This window comes from Phaseolus vulgaris, chromosome 2 (assembly GCF_000499845.2).
Source record: "Phaseolus vulgaris cultivar G19833 chromosome 2, P. vulgaris v2.0, whole genome shotgun sequence".
Lineage (NCBI taxonomy): Eukaryota > Viridiplantae > Streptophyta > Magnoliopsida > Fabales > Fabaceae > Phaseolus > Phaseolus vulgaris.
The window spans coordinates 15,703,593-15,727,820 of record NC_023758.2 but is presented as its reverse complement, the minus strand read 5'-3'; the positions used below and the strand labels follow the sequence as shown (position 1 = coordinate 15,727,820).

General features: G+C 37.8%; 2 protein-coding genes across 2 annotated transcripts; one reads left to right on the top strand and one right to left on the bottom strand.

Moving 5' to 3' along the window:
* The first annotated feature begins 1,534 nt into the window (after window positions 1–1,534).
* Window positions 1,535–2,110, top strand: LOC137809091 (uncharacterized). The gene has a single exon (XM_068610233.1). The coding sequence runs from the start codon at window positions 1,535–1,537 to the stop codon at window positions 2,108–2,110; it is 576 nt and encodes a 191-aa protein (XP_068466334.1).
* A 15,610-nt stretch (window positions 2,111–17,720) lies between these two features.
* Window positions 17,721–20,871, bottom strand: LOC137810796 (cell division topological specificity factor homolog, chloroplastic). Its single transcript, XM_068612237.1, has 2 exons — window positions 20,634–20,871; window positions 17,721–18,575 (listed from the first exon to the last, which is right to left on the bottom strand). The coding sequence occupies exons 1-2, from the start codon at window positions 20,733–20,735 to the stop codon at window positions 17,967–17,969; spliced, it is 711 nt and encodes a 236-aa protein (XP_068468338.1). The 5' UTR covers window positions 20,736–20,871; the 3' UTR covers window positions 17,721–17,966.
* Window positions 20,872–24,228: the final 3,357 nt, after the last annotated feature.

Genomic DNA, 24,228 nt, shown 5'->3' with positions numbered 1-24,228 from the left:
AACAAGGTGGGTCTGAGCAACGGGTAGTCGAAGAGGTGAATGGCCTTAGGGGTACCATTGGAAATTCAAGTAAGTTGGGAGTAAGCCTTTTTGAAGGCCCGATAATGGGAGAAACTTTTTTCTCTCGTAAGTCTTTCTACGAAGGTAGTTCTTCTGGAGGTTGTATGCCAGAGAGAGGGTCATCTTCAAAGGGGTCGAAGGAAGGAAAAGGGGTGAAGCTCGCGTATGGAGCTAGAAAGGGTGTGCACTCATTTCAATGGCTAGAAGAAGGTGGTCTCAAGGGGAGAAGTGTGTCTAATTCTCCTTCACGAAGAAGAAAGAAGAAAGTGCTTGCTGAATTAGGGGAGCCCTCTTCTCACCCGAGGCGGTCGGCGAGGATTAGCACGAGACTCTCCAAGGTGGATGCTTCCTCGGTCTATAGAGAAGGTACACCTCTCGCTTCAATTTCTGATAAGGATATTAGTAATTGCAACACCCGTTTGTGTACTTCTCGCATCTTGGCTGAATCACCAAACTTGTGGGAAATTGGGAAGAAAGTCGGGTTGCTGTGTCGAGGGGATGAAGATGAGGTTATCAATGAATATGCGTGTATGGAAGTAAGGGATGTAGAGGTGCTGAACATTCCTAAGGAGGGTAGTAAGAACGATGAATTATGATAATTGTCAACTTCAATATAAGAGGCATGGGAGGAAATACCAAAGCAAGGTATTTAAGACAAATCATAGGGAGTAAGGGAGCAGAGTTTGTGTGTATTCAAGAAACAAAGGCTAAGTTGTTCTCCGATGCTAAATGTTTCTCGCTATGGGGGATAATAATATTGGATGGCTACATTATGAAGGAGACAATGGTAGTGGAAGCTTGCTCTCGATGTGGCATAAGGAGGCTTTTAGTTATATTAGTCACTTGATGGTCAAGGGATTTATCGTTGTCTTTGGCACTTACTCCAAAGCTAATATCAGATGTGTAGTGGTTAATGTTTATGCTGCCTGCAATTTGAGAGATAAGAAGGTGCTATGGGAGGAGTTGAACAATATCAAATCTGCTTCACAAGATGTCGTTTGGTGTATGTGCGGTGACTTTAACGCCGTCAGAAGTCCAAGTGAAAGGAAAGGAAGTAGGGTAAGGGGTGGCCAATCAAAAGATATTGAAGGTTTCAACAACTTCATTGATTCTAATATGTTGTTTGACATTCCTACTGTGGGGAAAAAATTCACATGGTTTAACTCTAATGGATTGGCAAATAGTAGGTTGGATAGAGTGCTTGTTTCTGAGGAGTGGTTGGTACAGTGGCCTATGTGCAAACAGTATGTGCAACGAAGGGAAGTGTCGGACCACTGTGCCATCGTGGTGAAGTATGTGGTCAAAGAGTAGGGACCTAGGCCTTTCCGTACAATTGATGTCTAGTTCTCGGAGAGGGGCTTCTGTGAGATGGTGAAGGACAAATGGTCCGCTTATTCTATACAAGGAAGTGTGTTCATTAAGTTCAAAGATAAGCTTAAGAGGCTGAAGGGTGATCTAAAAGATTGGAATAGGGATGTGTTTGGTAACATTCATACCAGAAAAAAAAAAGATCTTACAGGCAATTGAGGATCTAGATTGCCATGATTGTGTTGGTAACTTCTTGGAAGATGATAGGGTGAAGAGGTGTGAGCTGATATGTGATTTGCGGGAAATAGACAAGAAGCTTGATTCTCTTATGTGCCAGAAAGCTAGAGTAAATTGGCTTAAGAATGGGGATTCATGTACTAAGTTCTATCATTCGACTCTGAGATGGAGAAGGCTTAGAAATGAAGTAAAAGGTGTGGAGGTTGGGGGTCAATGGTGTGAGGAGCCTTACACAGTGCGCTTAGAAGCAAATAAGCTCTTTGAAAAAAGGTTCAAAGCAACGAGAGATTATGGTGTAAGACTTGATGGGGTTGAATTTACGTCCCTTTCTGTAGAAGAAAACATGAGTTTAATTGCTGTTTTTTCTGAGGAAGAAATAAGGAATGCGGTGTGGCAGTGTGAAGGCACGAAGAGTCCAGGTTCTCACGGCTTTAATTTTAATTTTCTCAAGAATTGTTGGGAAATTATAAAGGACGACATAGTGGCAGTGGTGACCCTCTTTTAGGAAATTGGTTGCATCCCAAAAGGTTGTAACGCTTCATTCATTGCTTTGGTACCTAAAGTAAGGGACCCGTCCTATCTAGAGCAATATAGACCTATATCCTTGGTGGGTGCTATGTACAAAATTATAGCAAAGGTGATGGCGGAAAGGATTAAGAAAGTGTTATCGTTTGTTATTGATGAAAGTCAATTGGCTTTCCTTAAAGACAGAGGTATTCTAGACAGTGTGCTCATGGCTAATGAGATGGTGGAGGACTTAAGGAGGGGAGGGAGAAGAGGTTTGTGCCTAAAAGTAGACTTCGAAAAGGCATACGACTCAGTTAGATGGGAATTCCTCTATGATATGCTTCAAAAGCTGGGTTTTCATAATAGGTGGATTATGTGGGTTAAAGGGTGCCTGAAAAGTGCTACAGTGTTAGTGCTTGTTAATGGGAGTCCTACGGATGAATTTATCCCGTCAAGAGGGCTGAGGTAGGGTGACCCTCTAGCACTTTCCTTTTTATAGTGGTAGCTGAAGATCTGGCGGGGCTCGTAAGGCAAGCCGTGAAGGCCCATCTGTTAAGTGGACTAAAAATAGGAAGGAAGGAGGTTGAGTTGAGTCTACTCCAGTTTGCAGATGATACCCTGTTCCTGTGTGAGGATTCCTATGCCAATGTGGTCACTCTTAAGGCTATCCTCAGGGGCTTTGAGCTGGCATCAGACCTGAAGATTAATTTCAACAAGTCAAAGTTAGGAGGTATTAATGTCCTTAGAAGAAATATTGATTGCTACACAAAGACCCTGAACTGTGCACAAATGGGTATTCCGTTCTCGTACTTGGGTTTAGAAGTGGGGGGAAATCCAAGGAAGAAAAAGTTCTGGGAGCCTGTTCTGAACAAGCTGAAGTCGAGGCTTAGTACTTGAAAAGGGAGATTCTTGTCTATGGCAGGCAGAATATGTCTAATAAAATATGTTATCTCTACGCTGCCTCTCTACTACCTATCCCTCTTTAAAGCACCGGAATCGGTATGTAAAAATATCATCAGCATCCAAAGAAGGTTTTTGTGGGGTTGGGGCGAGGAGAAGAGATCCATCTCATGGGCTAGTTGGAAACTCTTATCTAAACCGAGAGAAGAGGGAGGTTTAGGCATAAGAGACATCCGTAAGTTCAATGTAGCACTTTTGGCTAAGTGGAGATGGCGTTATATCTCTATCGAGAAGAGGAAATGGAAGGAGTACTTGGATTCTAAGTATGGATTGGAACAAGATGCTGACCAAATACCACTGAAGTTACAATCCTGGTGGTGGAGAGATTTAAGGAAGGTTTGTGGGGAGGGATGTGGAGATGGGTGGGTTCGAGACGCAGTTGCTTGAAATGTAGGAAATGGGGATAAAGCTAGATTTTGGAAGGATGTATGGGTTGGAAATACCAACCTAAAATCATTGTTCCCTAAACTGTATTCCTTGTCCCTAAACCAAGGTCAGAAGGTGGAGGAGGTAGGTGTGTGGGATGATTCGGTATGGAGGTGGTCCTTAAGGTGGAGGCGGGTCAGATTCGAGTGGGAAGTCTCGTTAGAACTTGAGCTTGGTATGCTTTTGGCTAGAGCCAATATTGTCAAGGATGTCAATGATGTGCAGGTATGGACATGTGATGATTATGGATGTTATACTGTGAGTTCCGCTTATGAATGCCTTGACAAACCTGATAGGGGTCCACTATGTCAAGCTTTTAAGTATCTCTGGAAGGTCAAGACATTTCCTAACGTCTTGACTACAACTTGGAGGGTACTTTTGGGTAGAGTACCAACAAGAGAGAGCTTAAGCAGGAGAGGAGTGGTGATGCAGAATACTCTATGTGCTTTGTGTCAAACAAAGGCGGAGTCCTACCAGCATCTATTTTTGGAGTGTAAACATACCCTACGGGTGTGGGCCCTGAGCTTCAGATGGATAGGGATCTTGTTTGTCCAACATAATGAGATAATGATTCACTTTGAAAGCTTCCATCTGGTTCAAGGCAGTAATAAACAAAACCTAATTTGGAAAGGAGTGTGGGCAGCTATAGTATGGTGCATATGGGAGCATAGGAACTTAGTTGTGTTTGATCAAGGATTTGTAGATGCGGAAGAAGTCTTTCACAATGCCCAACTTAAATCGTGGTTATGGCTTAAACATAATGCACAAAATTTTAATTTCTGCTTTGCTGACTGGATGATGAACCCTCTGTTGTGCATCAGCAATTGTAAATGAGAGAAGGTTGGAGGTTCAAAATCGATGACATTATGTTATGGTGAACCAGCCAATCCTACTGGTGTTTCTGCAGGTTGATGGAGCGGGCAAAAGTCATATGATGCTGGTAAATCTAAGGTGTTTTGATCTGTGCAAAAGTCATATGATGTTGGTTTTTTGGTATCAGGCTTCTGGTTATGTTAAGTGCTGCATGGGTTGTTTCTGGAGTGATTAATGCTTAGTTGGAGCAATTTGCTTGGGGATTTTGGATGCCTATCAAGTCTTTGTGGAGGGTGCTGCAGCAGACCAGACCATAGATTAGTAGCTCGGCAGACTCCAAGATGCTGGCAAAGATGGAGTGAGCGTGGTCGCTTCATTGCAATCCTGTTGTTTACGCTGTTGTATTATGCATAGGTGAAGGTGTGGTTGGCTTTAGAATGTTGGTGCAGAATGGCCCAGGGTGCCTTGGTTCGTTTGCTGGTGTGGATTCTGCCACATCCCCTTATCCAGTCTGTGGTGATGGCATACCTCTTTAATTTAATTCTAATGTCTATAGTTACATTTGTTTAGTTCTATGTTGTTGGGTTTAATAGTGCCAAAGTTCAAGAGGGGGGGTGAATTGACCTTTTAAAACTTTCTCGCAGAAACAATGTTTAACCCAGTTTTACAGAAAATAAATCGATTTATGTGAAAATGAACAGATTTATTTCAGCACTGTTTTTGTTTGAAACGCTTTTAATACAACAAGGTTAACCACAAGACTATGCAGATAGATTTTCCAGATGCACACACACAGAAATCAGATTGAAAAACAGTGAAACACAAAACAACAAGCTTCAATTTCAAGCAAGTGATTAAGGTTCAACTAATAGCATGCTAATTAATTGAGTGACCTTTGCAAACAACCTGTTCCAGTGGCTTTTAACAGACTATGAGTGTTCTTCTTGATGTCAAGCAATTTTCCAGAAATTAAGAACAATGAATCACAGAACAACAAGCTTCAACTTTAAGCAATTGTTTAAGGTTCAATTAATAGCTTTGACAGTTTCTTGAGCAACCTATCACAGTCAATCTGTTCCAATGGCTTTTAGCATATTATATATGTTCTTATCAGATTTAAACAACTTTTTCAGAAATCAAGAACAGTATGCACAGTGCCTAGAAAGAACAGATTTATTTTTAATTGAACAGATTTATTTCTTTGCTATTTTATCAATTATGCAGAAACGAAATTGCAGGGAGTGAGAGAGAATGAACACAAGCAGTTATACTGGTTCACTCAACTGAGCTACATCCAGTCTTCACCAACAACAGGTGGAAATCACTAACACACAGTACAACCAAGTACAATTCTCACTGTTCTTGAAACCTACAAGAACTTAGGTACTTTTGCTGAAAAAACCTATTTCAGCACACACACACCCACTCTTCAAGAACACCTATCAAGAAGAGTGTTCAACCAAACTATTACAAGAAATGAGAAGTGAAACGACTACACCTGATTGAGGGTACAAAGATCTGCCTTAAACCAGTAGGCAAGATTGCTAGAACAGTAGCAGCACCTCACACCAAGATTTTGGAACCAAACCAAGAACAAGCACTTTGTGATTTTCGAAATCTTTGAAGTACAAATGCTAATCCTTTGTAAACACTTAACTCTTTGCTGTCAAAACTTGTTTTTGCAAATGTATGAATTGTTCTTAATCTCATAAACAAGTTTGTATTTTATAGAAAACCAACTTATAACAGATTTTCGAAAAACAGTTAAAGCTGTTATAAAATGAACAGATTGAAAATAAAATGAACAGATTTATTTTCAAAAGCAGTTAGAGAATTTATTAAGTGAGGAGACTTAGTCAACCATTTTGGTGCTGAGATAAAACTGAAAACGTTTAAGCTTGACATGGCACCAGAGACAAAAAGAATCTATTCATTTACAGATGAACAGATTTATTTTTCAAAATGAAAACAGAGAAAGTTTAACTGTTTAAAACTCAGTCGTTTTGAAAGGTAGAAGACTTAGTCAAAATACCTGATGCACAAAATCTAATTTTCACAAGACTTAGCCAAGGCATCAATGTAAAAATGAATCTGTTTATTTAGAAAAGAACAGATTTATTTTTATGCAGTAAACGTGTTTTTTGTAAAACATGTGAAAAACAGTTTAAGAAAACTTATGCTTGTTCTTATGACATGGCCAGTGGTTATGAGGTGAGTTACTCAGCAAAAAGCCCACTCTTAGACAACCTCTAAGCACTAGCTAAGACACACTTAAAGCAAAGCAAAATACAAGTGAAATGTACATATAAGTCTTCATCAAACACTACATATAAGCCTTCATCAAATACAATCTTGAAGGGGCAGCAACCATCTTCAACATATGTATCTGTTTGGGAGTAGGTAAGGACCAAAGGGCAGTCCGTGTGTATTGAAAGTTTACTGTAAGCTCTTTGGGTGTAGGGGAGCTATGTAGTCCTGCATTATGGGGTCTCTACGTAGTTATAGCCTTTAATGGGCGTTTTGGTCTAAGCCATATGGAAGTGTAACCAAGTGGCTCATGTACACGGGTTGGGATACCCCTGAAGTATCCCTCTTAATTTAATTTATTCTTTGCAGATAAAAAAAAAGATCCAACAATTTTGATCAAATGGTGAAGCACTCTTTCTGTTACTTCACTTGCTATAAATAGGGCATTCTCAGAATGTGACGAGGTTTACGCTTTCTCTAGTGCTCATAGAATGTGTCGTTTGCTTCGAGTGTCGAATCCACCAACTTTCTTCTTTAGTGATCGAATGCCCAAGTCAGTAATGTCTTCTTCTGTGGATTCTTCTCATAATGTTGTGAATATAGAATCTTCTGTGACTCGGACTGCGTCTTGTAATGTGAGAGAGGGTAGTGCTTCGAGTTATTCATCAGGCGGTCCAAGCTACGATTGGGTTGACCCATCTGTTTTAAAAATTCCCACTAAGTTAAGAGATTCTGATAGTTTAGACCAGTTTTTGTCTAAGAATTCATTTATAAGACCCGATTGTCCAACCAATGCGATGATGGCCGGTATTTGTGGCCTTACCGACCGTGTATGCCACGGTCGGGAAACGCAAGACTTCTTCTTTGTATATAATACTTTATTTGTCGACTTGCATATAAGCCTACCTTTCAATGATTTTACCATGGGGGTCCTTCGGATCCTCAAAGTGGCACCTACCCAACTTTATCCTAACTCGTGGGTGGCCCTTCAGGCGTTCCGAGTGCTTTGTGACCTTTTTAAGCTTATTCCCACCCCTCAAGCCTTCTTGTATTATTACAATACCCGTCCGAGTACTCCCGTGAGTTGGTTATCTTTATCTAGTCGACCGGGGAACGTTCGGTTTGCTGCTTATACCACATCTTATAAAAAATTTAAAGAAAAATATTTTAAAATCTTTGTGGAGCCGAACGGTAGTGACTTTTTCTATGATGCGGAGGGGCGCACAAAGTTCCCTTTCCATTGGACAGAAAATCTGACCCAGCTTAGTAACTGGTTGCAGTCGTCCATGTCACCCCTAGATAAGTCAATTCTAGTGGTGTTTGACCAGCTTCCTTATAAACTGCTCATCCGAGAGCTGATAGTTTTACATGGGTTATCCAAGAAGTGGGCGGATATCAATGGTACGTTGATTTCTTGCATATGATTGTGTATTTGTTATGTTGATGTGGTTTAATTTTGTATGTACCTTACAGCTGTTATCCTATGGATGGACCTGACTTTGAGTAGTTTCATGAATAGCCTCAAGCGACAAGCGACCAACTGGAAGCTTGGGAGTTTAATAGCGGTCAGGAAGGACAAAGTCGTTGTTCCGGTTCAAGCAGCTCCGGCTAATGCCCCGTTTCTACCGGTGCCAAATCAAAAGAGGGGCCGACCATCCAAGGCCCAAGCTAGTGTTGGGGTAGGGCAGTCTTCTATCAGGCAGTCTTCAATGTTAGGTCCCTCGCTACAACTAGCACAGGCTGTGCAGTTTGATTTGCTTCCCAAGGATGAGGGTGTCTTAGCGGCCATTCCCACTGAGAATTTGATAGAAGAATTAGTAGGGTTGCAAAGCCGAGCCACTATAGTTGGCAAGGCACTTGGTGAAGAATTGAAGAGGACTAACACAGTGCTAGTGCCTAAGTTGAGGACCGAGTTGGCAAAGTCGGTCAACTCGTTGAAGGTGGCTTTGTAGACTACTGAGGCATGTAGGGAAAAGACGTAGCAAGATCAATTGACGATCGAGGAAGTGAAAGAGGTTTTGAAGGCGGACCTTGCTAGGTGGAGGCCGAGAGAAACCAACTCTTAAAAGATAGCGTTGATGCCGAGTTGAAGGAGAAGGTACTTGCTGCCGAACTGGAAAAATGCCATGAGTTCATGTTGCGGATAAATGTAGAGAGCTTTCAGCATGGTGTCCGAAAGGTAGCATTTTTCCATGGCGTGCCAATGGATGATCCCCGCTATGATTTAAACAAGAACGTGGTGGATGGAAAGCTTGTGCCAGTCGGCAGGAATGCCGATACTATTATGGAAGAGTTAGAGGATAGGCCGAATCGCATCGAGGCAACCGAGTCAGAGCCATCCTTTGAGGAGATAATAGAACCTCTTATGTAACCTGGACCCGGGTTGTGGGCTCTGAACAAATTTATTATCCTTTGAACAGTTTATTTACTCATTTGTATTTGTGTGATTCACCGACTGATATATGTTTATATATTTGCATGATTCACCGACTGACACATGTTCATGTGCGTAAACCCTGAATCTTAAATATGTTGTTATGAGCTGTGAAATTAATGCGTCACTTAAATCTGATCGCAGAGTGCGATACGTATGTTGTACTTATCACTTGAGATGATAATTAAGATGGTAATAATCAATCGAAGATGCGCGGATCAAGTCAGGATTCTCGATGGTCTTAATTTTGGTCACATCTCGTGGGTTTATCGGAGTAGTAATCCTTTAAATAAATGCAATTGGAGTCGGCACTCCTTATGTTCTGGTAACAAAAATATATAAAGATAAAGAGAAAGAGATAGGATGATTAAAGTGTTTAAAGTGCCTCACTAAAACCTTCTCGGTCGAAAACCCTCCTTAGGGATAAAACAATCGAGTGAGGAAAGAGTACACTGGCAATGTTTATTAGTTATAATAAAATTTTAGAAGTGTGGCATTCCACGTTCTTGGCATAGTTTTTCCTGACAAATATTCTAAGTAATAAGCATCGCCGACTGTTGTGTCGGCAATACGGAACGATCCTTCCCAGTTGCTTGAGAATTTTTGCCTTCAGCCTTTTGGGTGTCACTTTGCATTCGCCACACTAAGTCTCCTCTTAGAAAATTCCTAGGCTTTACGTTTGAGTTATACCGTCTGGTCGCCCTCTGCTTGCATGCCTCTTCCCTAATTCTGCTTTTGTCTCTTAACTCGTTGATAAAGTCGAGGCCAACCAACAAGCTTTCACTATTGAGGTTCAGATCCAACATCTGTCGTCGCAGAAAAGGTTCTCCCACCTGGATCGGGATCATGGCTTATGTCCTGTAAGTCAAACTAAACGATGTTTCTTGTGTGGTGGACTGCGGCGTACATCAGTAGGCCCATAGGACTTATAGGAGTTCGTCGGTCGATTTACCTTTAGTTAGCCCGAGCCTCTTTCTTAATTCATTAAGAATAACTTTATTAGCGACTTTGACTTGACCGTTGGTTTATGGGTGTTCAACTAAGCTGGTGATATGTTTGATATCGAGCTTTTCGTAGAACTCGACTAGTACTCGGTCAGTGAATTGTCGGTCGTTGATAGTGAAGATTACCTGTGGCAACCCGAACTAACAAATGAAATTTTCAACATTCTTCGTGGTGATAGTCGTTAAGTGATATGATTCCAATAGCAAAGAAAAGAATGATTCTTGACATTCTTAGGAATCAACTTGAGTTGGACAATAGTTATGCACTTTTTCTTAGAATTGGATCAATGTTCTAAGTCAAGAACTCACCAAAACTAGCACCAAATCCAAACTCATATGGAAGTTCCTCATATTGTCAAATTGAACCAACAAAAAGAGGTAAAAATCAAAAGCACCGAATAGAAATGGCTAAGAATAGAATTGAACCGATTAAAATGAATTAAAAGGCAAGAAAGCTGAAAAAAAGTGCTGGAAAATAAAATGCACCGAACCAAACACAAAGAAGAAGAAGAACAGTTGCTGGAAAAACTAAAGGCCGAACCAAAAACTCAAGAACACAAACTCAAGACATGAACAACAAAAGAGAAGAAAGGAAGGAGAGGAGAAAGCTCATGAAGATGGATGTATGGTTGGATGATCACGCCACTAGAAGGATGGATGCTCCTAGATGAGTGTGCAAGCCGCCACTTGAGGAAACCATGGATCCATCAAGATAAGACTAGAGAAGAAGGCTCAAAAGCTCTCCAATGCTCTCTCAAAATTTGAGTATAGTTTCTCTAATTAAAATTCAAATCTGAAATGTACAAGGGCAGCACCTATATTTATAGCCTAAGGGTGCTGAAAAACAAAGCTAAGAGAATTCAAAATTCCCTCCTAAAGCTATTAGAACCGGTGCCTAAACCAAGCATGAGGAAGGTGTGACCTCTTCCTTCACTTTGGCACCTCCTTTTCTACTCGTACACCTATCTACTAACACACCCCCCTCCTAAAGCTCCTAACTAAAGACATAACAATAGAGGTTTCTAATGTTTCCCTCTAACCACCTTCAACCAAAGAAATTACAAAAAGAGAAAATAATTGTCCCCTAGCTCCTAAAGTTTTGAACATGCTTCTTGTAAGCCTTTGAGGTGGGCTTTGACCTCCATGGGCGTCCTCTATTTGTGCCTCTACCTCTTCTTGATCTTGTTGATTGGCCTCCATGTCCTCTTGAACTTGATCTCCATCATTAAGGGTTCGACTTCTATCCATTTGGTAAAGTAATCTATTCCGACCAATAGAAACTTACATTGTCCTTTTCCAGGAACGAACGGTCTGATGATGTCCATGCCCCACTTCGTGAATGGTTAGGGGGAGAGAATGTAGTGGAGGTTTTCCGGGTTTTGGTGGGCCAGGTTGTCGTATTCTTAGCATTTCATACACTTACGCACGTAGTCCATGCAATCACCTTGGACAGTCGGCTAGTAAAATCCCGCGCGCAGTATCTTGATTGCCATCGTTCGGCCTTTTGAATGGGTACCGCATACACCTTCATGTATTTCTCGCATAACGTAGCTAGCCTGTTCTGTATTAAGACATTTTAAAAGTGGGCGAGTGTAGCCTCGTCGGTGGAGATCTTGATCAATTAGTAGGAATCGAGTCTTTTGTTGCTTCATCGTTTTTTCTATGTGTGCTTTGCATGTGTTGTCGGTCAAGAATTGCTTAATTGGTGTCATCCAGTCTGTTTGGATGTCAGTCGTCATGCACTCGTCTGTGCCGATACTAGGTTTGGCTAATGTAACATACACGATCGACCAATGGAGCCCCTTTTTGGCAACACTTGTGAGGCAAGAGAGTCTATCAGTTCGGGCATTGTGTTCTCGGCGTATGTGATGAATTGTTACATCATCAAACTTGGTGAGTAATCCCTGCACAAAGTGGAAATATCGTTGTAGTAGGGTTTCCCGCACTTCAAACTCTCCTTTCAGTTATCCGACCACTAGCTGAGAATCACTCTTACATACTAGCTTTTTGACATCCAAGTTGATGGCAAGGTTAAGGCCAACAATAATTGCCTCGTATTCAACCTGATTATTGGATTCTTTGAAATCGAATTTCAAAGCTTGTTCAATAACGAGATTGCCATGTCCTTCTAGTACAACTCCTGTGCCGCACAACTTGATGTTGGAAGAGCCGTCAATGTGCGGGGTCCATGGAGATTTATTATCTTCATTTGGAAGGGGACTAAATTCGGTAGCAAAGTCAGCCAGAGATTGCAATTTAATTGCTCCTCACGGTTGGTACTAGATGTGGAATTTTGATAATTCGACGGCCCAGCCTATCATTCCTTCGGCCAAATCTGGTTTCGCCAGTATTTTCATAATGGGGTAATCAGTTTTAACTATGATCTGATGATTTTGAAAATACATGCGCATTCATCGAGCTATGACGACCAAAGTGAGTGCGACCTTTTCTATCATCTGATAGCGATTTTTTGCACCGTGGACGACTCGACTAATAAAGTAGACGGGTTGTTCTGCTGTATACACTTCTTAGACCAGGGTTGCACTAATTGTGTTTTCTGAAAGGGCAAGATAGACAATTATTGGTGCGTCGGTGACCAGCTTCTGAATGACCGACGGGGAGGCCAAGAAAAGTTTCAGTTGGAGAAATATGTTCTCACATTCATCCGTCCATTGAAATTTAGACACTTTATGTAGCATTTGAACGATAGGTTTAGTCTTTTCCGCCAATTTTGGCACAAATCTGGAGAGTGTTGTGAGTCGCCCGATCAATCTCTAAACTTCTTTAATGTTGTTGGGGCTCCGCATTTCAGATATAGCTCTACATTTTTCTAGGTTAACTTCTATGCCACGGTGGGTGAGCATGAATCCTAGAAATTTTCCTCCTTCCACGCTGAATGCACATTTGTCGGGGTTTAGACACATGCGATGTTTTCGAAGGGCTCGAAAGACTTCCTTCAAATCTTCTATGTGTTGTTCGCATGAGTCGGATTTGACAACAATGTCGTCTACATATACTTCGACACTTCGTCCAATCATGTCGTGAAAAACATAATCCATCACTCGCTGGTATGCAGCCCCTGTGTTCTTAAGGTCGAACAGCATGACCTCATAATAGAAGTTTCCTGAGTCATTTGTGAAGGTCGGCTTCTCTCCGTCTCTCGGATGCATCTGGATTTGATTGTATCCTGAGTATGCATCGAGAAAGCTGAGGAGGATATGGTTGCCTGTTGCACCGTCAACTAGTCGATCAATGGTTGGCAAAGGGTAGGAATCTTTGGGACACGCTTTATTGAGGTCGGTGTAATCTACACAGATTTTCCATGTACCGCTAGATTTCTGAACCATGACTACGTTAGCCAGCCATGTAGTGTAATATTTTGTTTTAATAAAGTCGACTTTCATCAAAAAAAATTTGTTTCTTGTCGGGCGGCTTTGCGCCTTTCCTCCCCTAATTTCCGCTTTTTCTGTGCGAGCGGTCTTGCTTCTCTGTAAACAGACAAACGATGTGTGATAATTTTTGAACTTTTGCCAAGCATGTCGGCGGCGGTCCAAGCAAAGAGGTCAATGTTATCCATTAAGGTTGTGCAAATGGTCCTGCGGCCGTCCAGCTTCAAAGACGTCCCAATGTACGTCTTATGCTCATCATCGTAGAGAGGCAAGGGTTGAAGGTCTCGCCTGCTTCCATTCATGCATCCTCTAGTCAGGGATTCAAGTCTACAAGTGTGACCATGTGCTTTCTTGATTGTTCATCTTGGGAGTATTTCTCCATTGATTGCTCTCATCTTCTCGGAGATCAGCCTCGTGGCGGTGATCTATATAAACGTTTGGTAGGTTTCACCTTCAAACTTGCTACATAGCATTCCCAGACAGTTGTTTTTTTTGTCAACGTGGATTGTTGCAATGTCTCCGGTCGCAGATGGAAAATCCATCGCTAAGTGTGGGGTGGAGACTATTGCTCCTAGACGGTTGATAGAGGGACGTCCGAGTAGTATATTATGTTGAATCAAGTGTGATCAAAAGCTTTGAAGAATCCAAATCCTAGTGTTTGATGGAAGGCTGAAGTTGCCGATGTCTTTAGAGTAGGATCTGGGTAGTTTATCTGTGTAGTCCACTCTTTGTTGAATCTAAAGCTAAAGTGTTTTCAAATCTTTTAAGTTTAAAGTGTTTTTCAAACTAAGTGAAAAACAACCTGTTGTTTTGTCGAAACAACCGATTGTTTTACTCTTAGGTGTTTTTGAAAAGGTTGAAAACTGTTTTGGTTGGTTGACTTGCTGTCAAACCAAAACAATCGATTGTTTGTTTGAAAATCCTAACAGAATCTGTTTTGTTAGTTGAGTGTGCTTTAAATGATTTTCAAACTGAATGTGCTCCTGTTTTAAATGCTTTGACCAATCTTTGAAAGTTATAAATAGTTTGTTTATGTTTTATAACAAACAAGGAAAAAGAATAACAAATTTGAGTTTTTCAGAGATTGCTTTCAAGATTTGAATATTCACAATTCAGCTTTGGTTTTCTCAAGAGAGAGTGGAATAAGATTACATCTGTATTGATTTCAGTTCATTCTGTAACAGTAATTCGTTTTGAATTCTTTGTAAATTCTGGTGTTGTAAGCCAAGGAGTGTTGTGTGCTCTTGAGGTTGTCAAGATCAACATTCTTGGTGTGTGTTGTGCCAAAGGAAGTGTGTTTCTTGAGGGGTTCAAGGTCACTTCTTTGGTGGTTTTGTGTGTAATCTGTAATTGATTACTTAGTGGATTGCCCAATGGATTTTGGGGACTGGATGTAGCTATTGGTTTAAGAGTGAACCAATATAAACTATTTGTGTATCTCTTTCTTCTCTTAAACTCATTTAAATTCAGTTGTTATTGTTTTACTGGTATAAACAACCGATTGTTTTGCAGAAATAACTGATTGTTTTTCTAGTGTTTTGCTAACAATAATAGAAACTAATTTAGAAACCAATTTTTTTTTAGTTTCTAAAATGGTTTCTAATTTAGTTACTATTGCAACTAATTATTTTGGTCTCTAAAAATTGGTTTCAATTTTATGATTTTCTAGTAGTGTTTTAATTGATCACAACATTGATTCATGGTTTTATGGTTAAAACAAATATTTTCGTAATTCAAAACATTTAATTAATATTGAAAATATAATAATATCATAATTTTATGATGGTGAAAACCAAAATAAAACATAATTTTTTAAATTTTTATCATTTATATAACATTTATAATACGTGTAAAAATTTAATAGCATATATGTATTACATACTTAAATTCAATATTTATTAATAATAACAAGTCTATATGTAGAATAAAAAAGAAAGTACTCACATGTTAATATTTTACTTTTTTTAAGGAAAAAGTTTGAAAAAGTGATTTTTTTCCTGTTCAATAATTTTTTTACTAATTCTGCCGGTTCCATTTATTTGATACCAATTTTGTAATTTTGAGAACTTACAAAACTATTGTACCAAAAGTGAATTTAAGTCTTATGCATAAGATTGAAAATAAATTTAGGCTTAATTAATTTTAAATATTTGTATTAATTTATTTTATTTAATTTGATCTCATTAGTTCAATTAAATTTTTCAATTTTAAAAAATACAATAATGTTATTATTTGTCACTCAATGTAGTATAATCATTAATGTACAATATTCACAAGTTTAATTCACGTATATTTAACATAGTAATAATTTATAAAACTAATGATACTTTAATCGATAAAAGATCGCATAGTTACTTTTTCAAAATTGAGTCAGTTTATTCAACCTTAACATAATCACATTATTCTATTTCTAAAATTGAAGAATTTGATTGAAACTTTTGTTAATAGAAAAATCAAATTAAACAAAATAAATAAATAGGACAGAGAAAAGGTAATTAAGTCATAAAGTTACATAACACATCCAAAATGTATTCAGGTGACATGTTTACAAACCACAAAGTTATAATTTTACACACAATCATGTAAGGACAATGCACAATGCTTACCCTTGTTTGGTAGAGAAGATGAGGAATGGAGGAAAAAGGTTAATAATATTAGATATTTAATCTATGAGAAAGAAGAAAAGAAAAAAAAAATATAGCAAAACTCACTCTATTTTTACTCTACCAAACATTAAACATTAAGAGTTATTTCTTACTTTATCTTTTTTTCAACTTATTTCTTCTCCATTCTAAAACCAAACACAGTAATGAAAACTACCAACAAACTTCATGAATAATGACCATTCATACACTCAAAAATAACAAATGCTTATCATAAAATGCTAAGTAAGAAATCACAACATATCATAGTTCAATGATGCAACGAACAAAAATAACTGATATAGATAGTACAAAAACAAAATTTCTCATCAAAATCTAGTGTCATCCTAATGTAAGCTTCAATTTTAAAATATATACACCACTCCAGATTTGCTCTCACTGGTAAGCATTTCAAACACTTTTGACAGAAATCAAGGTAAGGACAATGCACAATGCTTACCCTTGTTTGGTAGAGAAGATGAGGAATGGAGGAAAAAGGTTAATAATATTAGATATTTAATCTATGAGAAAGAAGAAAAGAAAAAAAAAATATAGCAAAACTCACTCTATTTTTACTCTACCAAACATTAAACATTAAGAGTTATTTCTTACTTTATCTTTTTTTCAACTTATTTCTTCTCCATTCTAAAACCAAACACAGTAATGAAAACTACCAACAAACTTCATGAATAATGACCATTCATACACTCAAAAATAACAAATGCTTATCATAAAATGCTAAGTAAGAAATCACAACATATCATAGTTCAATGATGCAACGAACAAAAATAACTGATATAGATAGTACAAAAACAAAATTTCTCATCAAAATCTAGTGTCATCCTAATGTAAGCTTCAATTTTAAAATATATACACCACTCCAGATTTGCTCTCACTGGTAAGCATTTCAAACACTTTTGACAGAAATCAAGGTAAGGACAATGCACAATGCTTACCCTTGTTTGGTAGAGAAGATGAGGAATGGAGGAAAAAGGTTAATAATATTAGATATTTAATCTATGAGAAAGAAGAAAAGAAAAAAAAATATAGCAAAACTCACTCTATTTTTACTCTACCAAACATTAAACATTAAGAGTTATTTCTTACTTTATCTTTTTTTCAACTTATTTCTTCTCCATTCTAAAACCAAACACAGTAATGAAAACTACCAACAAACTTCATGAATAATGACCATTCATACACTCAAAAATAACAAATGCTTATCATAAAATGCTAAGTAAGAAATCACAACATATCATAGTTCAATGATGCAACGAACAAAAATAACTGATATAGATAGTACAAAAACAAAATTTCTCATCAAAATCTAGTGTCATCCTAATGTAAGCTTCAATTTTAAAATATATACACCACTCCAGATTTGCTCTCACTGGTAAGCATTTCAAACACTTTTGACAGAAATCAAGGTAAGGACAATGCACAATGCTTACCCTTGTTTGGTAGAGAAGATGAGGAATGGAGGAAAAAGGTTAATAATATTAGATATTTAATCTATGAGAAAGAAGAAAAGAAAAAAAAATATAGCAAAACTCACTCTATTTTTACTCTACCAAACATTAAACATTAAGAGTTATTTCTTACTTTATCTTTTTTTCAACTTATTTCTTCTCCATTCTAAAACCAAACACAGTAATGAAAACTACCAACAAACTTCATGAATAATGACCATTCATACACTCAAAAATAACAAATGCTTATCATAAAATGCTAAGTAAGAAATCACAACATATCATAGTTCAATGATGCAACGAACAAAAATAACTGATATAGATAGTACAAAAACAAAATTTCTCATCAAAATCTAGTGTCATCCTAATGTAAGCTTCAATTTTAAAATATATACACCACTCCAGATTTGCTCTCACTGGTAAGCATTTCAAACACTTTTGACAGAAATCAAGATTCAAGATCTTTCAACTCAAAATCCAGTCGTTTCGTCCGGAACATAGAAATCAAATCTAACATCAACAGATCCCGAACTCTCTCCAGTGTCCTTATACTCAACATTTGTTATTGTCCCAAATTCATCCATATCTTGATATTCTGGCTTAACTCGCCGTACAGGCACCGTGACAGAGTAAATAGTTCCAAGATCTGTGTCAGCAGAGACACTCAGCTGAACTTTATCCTGTGATTCTATTTCCACAAAGTCAGATAGAGCACGCACAACATTGCTGACAATTTTTCGCTTTGCCTCATCACTTACTGCACACCGATCAGAGAACAAAATCATCTTCAAGCGTTGCTTAGCAATCCTAGCATTAGAGTTTTTTCTAGATGTTGCCGATGGGAAAATTATCTTCCAAGCCAAATTTAATCGCTCAAAGAAGTTCATTTTAACAGCGTCAAGGAGAAAATTTTCAGCTTCTTGACTAACTGAATTTGATGTAAATTTAGGACCACCAAGGATTGCAGTAACTGGCTTGCAGTACCCACGAATATTGCATCGTACAATTGTCAGGCAAGGACATTTTGGGGTGAATTCAGAGATGTTACATGCTCCATTCAAGAAACGATGAAAGTCTACCTATTATTAGACAGAAAATTTGAAAAATTATCGACAACGAATTTTTAATTGCTTTCAAAATCTTGATATAATGTTAAGATAAATGTGAGTATTTATCAACATACAAAATTCAAGAAGCTATGCCACGAGCATCTGAAATCCTAATAAAAACATCTCATCTCATCAAATAGAAAATCAAAGAGCATTTTGTTGAACCTTTCCCACATCACTGAAAAATCAGAAAACATAAAAGCAGTACCACATTCTCTATAATCATACTTAACACTAGACTAAATCATAAAAACCTAAATATATGTACATATATATATATATATATATACTATTCTATAATGTTTAAGGCAAGTAACTTACCAACCATATATTATACATATTTTCAATCAAATGAAAAAATGATGCAAAAATAATGATGCCCTCCTTTAATACTTTGGTCTGGAGGGCCATGAAATGGAGTTACAACTTAAGAATGCAGGCTATCGTGTCAACTTAGCCAAATAAAATCTTTTATAGCATTCAACCAACCACAGAGAGACAAAATAGCATATAACCCAACACTTTCCATGGATTTCCATCATATGAAAAACACCTATAGTATTATTTGGTTTAGAACCAAGGGCCTTCTACAGGAGACAATCTTGTGTAGGTAGAGAACATACATAGCACATTATGGCTAGCTCTCGTAGTGGAGTTTTTTTCTATAATCAAGGCTCAAGGATGTCAAAATTGATATCTTCCTCAAGTTTGGAAACAGATTGAAAGATCATAAAAGAAGTGATCATAACACAAATTCTAAGACCCTACCAAAAATATAAATATAAATTATAAAATAAAAAAGGACGATAATATAATTACTTAATACACGTAAACACACTACTATAATTAAAGTTTAAAATTTGATATTTATTTACTGTTATTGTATCATAAATATTTTAATTTATTTCTATTTGACAGTAGAAAAAACATACAAGAGCATAAAGAAGCGCAGAAAAGCTATTAAAAAATTAGGAGATGTTGTATTTCAAATGAAGCCCAATCCACGGGTTTCAAAACCAAAAAAAAAATGCTTCAGCCAAGTTATACTGCAGCCTATCAGAGTTGTTGAGAGTCTGAGTGGGGAGAGAGAGAGTGATTCAAAGAGGTTGAGTCGAGGGGGATTTAGGGATTAAGAGGAAGATTGTGTGGTTCAAGAAGGTCAAGCCACAAGACAGGCAGACAACACTAGAGGGAGGAAGACAGAAAGTCGTTGGCCTGAGTGTCATAACCTGAAGAAAATCGTAAGCTTATTATAAATTGATAAGAACCTAGAGAGAACCAAACCACAAAAGTCCATTATTATAATTGGAGAGCTTGAGCTCTTATAAACCCCGGACTACCATCCCATAATTCCAATGTGGGACTCAAGTTCCATACCATGCAATTGGATCCCAACACAAATGTTTGCAGGTTTGAAGCTCAAGAAAGTTCACCAACTTCGCAAACAATCCCATCAATCCTGCTCCGATCACACATACTGGCAGACTTGAAAAAGCACGTAAAATGCTGAATAGTCTAGGATCTTAATCTTGACAAGGGTCAAAAGTGGAACCTAAGCCCATACTTAACAAAAAATTAGACATATACCACCTAAACCAATCACCTCCACTATAGTGTAAGGTTTTCACTTTCTACTAGGCATGCCTCTAGACCATCCATCATATCATGCCAAATTGCCAAATGACACTAAATGCATACATAAAAACAAAATTCATGTACTCAGATAAAGGGTCACATCAGTTTGTTGAAGGCTGTTATTGTATCTTAAAACGGTAATTATATATTTCCTTGTTTCTATTTCGAATGCTTCACATTTGACATTCCACCGAGTACAACGTTATAAAACACCGCAATTTTATAAAAACCCTAATCGGATTGTGGAACCCTCAAACGGTGTGGTTTGTAGGTAAATTAGGTTCCGAATTCAGCATGACTGGAATTGCAATGGTAATGCATGCGTGTTGTGATAGAGAGTGAGAAGCATTCGTGAGAAGAGAAGACGGAAATGTAGAGATGAAAAAATGAAACCTTGGGGGAAGGGACGAAAGCGGTTCGAAGTGGAGGTGAGTGGGAGTGAGAGCGATACAGTGGAAGAGTAGCAGAGACTCGCAGATCGCCAGAAATCGCCATTGTTGAGAGCTTCGTAGCGCAGTGTGCTCCGAGAAACGGAACTTCGATGTTCTCAGTCGCAATCTTCAATTTGCCTGCTATTATCACGCCCCCCAGTACGTCGTCGTTTCGTTCGCCTTTCTTTTCTACAATCCCTTTTGAATATGATCAAAACTTGGAAAAAACTGTAAATTTATTAAAATGATGCAATTTTGGCTTTCTTTTATGAAAATAAATAAAATTTTAAAAAATTATCATCTACTTAAGTTATGATTGAAAACACAAAGAAAAAACTCGTGTTTTAATATTTTTTTTTTACAATACAGTGAAAAGTGGTGCATTCCATTTTTATTTATTTATTTTTAAGAAAACTATTGTTCATATATCACTTTTTTTTACTTTTATTTTTATAAAAATTGTTGTTGGTCTCGCTCTTTATTTTTCTTTAATATTTTTCTTGTCTTGTTTTAATGTGTTAGACTAAGATTTACCTATTTGTTTGGATTGGGGAGTGAAAAGTTGAGGGTGTGGGAGAATGAGAGTCTGAGAAGAAAGTGTGAAAAAAGTAAGTGTGTTTAAATTAGGACATGTTAGGGTGGATGTGTGAAGAAAGTTTATTGAGATACGTGAGTGATTTGTTATAATGGTTGTAAGAGTATTTTAAATTATTTTGAATATTGTAAATTGTAAGATTACAAATTTACCCTTATATATAAAAAAAGAATAAATAATTATTAATTTTGTGCATATTTTAATTAATTAAAATAATTTAAAGTTTCATTTATAAATAAAAGAAAAAAATGTAAAATTCAAAGAAATAATTAAATATAATTTTAAATATAAGTATAATTTTATTATTTTTCATTTTATTAATTTAAATTAATTTTGTTACTTAAGTTAATTTATTTAGATAATTTTAATATTATTTAGATTCTTTAAATTATGTTATGTTATATATATATATATACAAAATTATTATTAATAATAATTTCTATTATTAATATTATTGTATGAAAAAATAAGGGTACCATGGTCTTTTCGTCTCATTCAACTCTCCTTTCTCTTCAATTATGAGAGGATCTTAAATACCCTCAACTTTCCATTCACTCTCATCCTCAACCTCCCCCTCTCATAGAAGCAAACAAGGGTGACACCCATTCATCCTCAACCTCAATCACCCCCAAAAGCAAACACACACTTAATGTGCCAGACTAAGATTTACATATAACTGTTATACTTAAAAAAATTTACTTTTCACTCACAATGTTCACGAACGGGGTTGGAATTAAGAGAATGATTCGAACTACTCTTCGGTTGGTCGGTCGGTCTGCATCTCACTCACTCTTCTCAATGGAACTCTCACACTCACTCTTTCGCTCCTCAATTGTTTTCGAACGGGGTTGGAACCAGAAAACGATTCGAACTACTCATCGGTCAATCTGCACCTCACTCCCTCTTCTCGGCTGAACTCTCACACTCGTTCTTCCACTCCTCCTCCTTACTAGCTCTAAACTCGAATGGTACCTGCAAAAGGTACTACAACGCTCAAGTCAGATTTCAACACTCGGCACTCAATATTTAAGATTAGATGATTGCGTACTTGATCCTTTGGGATCTGTGCTAATTTATACAATTATTGTGGGGCCATTGTGGTTAATGGGCCTGATAAAAGAAGATTAACAAATGTTGAGTCATTAATCATGCTCATTGTTGGTCATGTCGGTCGGTCTTGATCGGATGCCGAGTCAAGGTCTCGGTCGTGTTGACCGTACCGATACATTTGCCCCCAGGCTCGAGGATGGTTAATCTGAAGAGTCTTTATCTGAGGTCGTTGTGACGGTTGGTCATCCCGAGATGAGACGTGATGTTGGCAACATTGAATGCGTGACGTGACTTGTAATGATGACTTAGTTTTTTTGGCGTCATTCGTCGTGGACCATTAGATCGAGGGATATCCAACGGTTGAGATGAGAGAGATACTTCATCTCCAGGTCTCTTCAAAGGCTATAAATAGTGGTCCCCCACTATTCTGTCTCACTGCTCTCTTGCTCCGACTTCCGAAATCGAGACATATTGGCGAGGTGTTTTCCCTTCATTTCGAAAGGTTAGTCATGTCTTCCTCTGACTCTTTATCTTCTTCATCTTCTTCTTTGTCCTCTTCTGACTCTTCCACAATCGAGCCTTTGTCGATCGGAGCAATTCAGACATTGCCCGTTGTGGAGACCTCTGTAGTAAGGGTTAACAATCCGGAAGATACTACCGACCGGGCAGAACCTGCCGAAGAGTCATCCCATCATTCGGGACTTGACAAGGTTGATTCCAAGGTGACCGAGTTTATCTCCGCCTATAGGGACTCGTCTTCCATTGACTCCTTTATGGATAATCATAATCTGTTAAAGTCGGATGCTACTGACAACATGTTGGCCATTGATTATTGTCATCCGACCAACACCATTTGTATGGGTACGACATCCTCATATGGTCCTTGTACTGGACCAAAGGGCTCAGGGCTCAGTGGTTGGATCTTGGTGCATGGCACAGGCAGGTCAGCTTGACTTTTGGTTCAGTATAATGGGCCATGTTGTTGGGCCTCGGTTGTACGAGTAAACCCGTTTTGGTATAATTATGGTAACCTTTTGTAAATAAAGGCAAGGCGGCTAACAAAGGGTAGTTGTGGACCTAGGGGTGCGCTTAATGCGTATGGAGTCTAGGTCAACCGGTAAGAACATTTGGTGTCCACCGTGGGGCCCAATAAAACCTGATCCCATCCACATTTGTGTTTGAGTTTTTTGACGTAATGAAGAACACGAGGCAAGGTCCAGTAGGATCTAAAAATTGTAGTCAAGAATAAAATAAAATATAAAATCCTATGAGACAGAGTTAACCAACAATATTTTTTTTGTAGTACTTTATATTTAACTAAAAGAGTCTAAGAAAAAATATAAGAAATATAGTAGGAATAGAAACTTAATTATCCACCAGTAATATGCAAGTATGCAAACTTTAGAATAACATGAAATGGGAATTCGGCTTTTTTCAATATTAACAAAAAAGTATGAGATTCAAAATCATGAGAATTAAAAGGAAAGAATGTCATTATTGTGGAATACTTTTATACTATGTTTAATCCCCTCCATTCATCACCTTAAAAAATCAGACCAAACATTCTACAAATATAAAAATACATTAGTCAACAGTGGTTGGTGGTGTCTCATTGTTAATTGTCTAACTGCTTTGTGAGGCCTCAACATTGTTAGATTTTTTTTTTCTCAACATTGTTCCTTGTGAAGGTTTGCGCTTAGGAACCAAGGTCCAATTGCCTTCTCTTCCATGTAATTTGCTAACTATCATAAAGCAATAATATACTAAATATAAAATAAGATAATAATAATGATTTAATATGACAATAAAAGTGATTACAGTTCTAGCAGGAGACATTCTCTCTAAACTCATCAAAAAGCGCTAAATATCGAAATAAGGGTTCAAGCAAGCGAGGTCAGAATCGGAGATTAGT

Bases quoted from the DNA above. Each gene is read 5' to 3' on its own strand.
- LOC137809091 (XM_068610233.1), top strand. From the start codon at position 1,535: ATGTGTTTGGTAACATTCATACCAGAAAAAAAAAAGATCTTACAGGCA.
- LOC137810796 (XM_068612237.1), bottom strand. From the start codon at position 20,735: ATGGCGATTTCTGGCGATCTGCGAGTCTCTGCTACTCTTCCACTGTAT. The intron at 18,576-20,633 runs GTTTCATTTTTT...GTCTAATAATAG, and splicing joins CTTTCGTCCCTTCCCCCAAG to GTAGACTTTCATCGTTTCTT.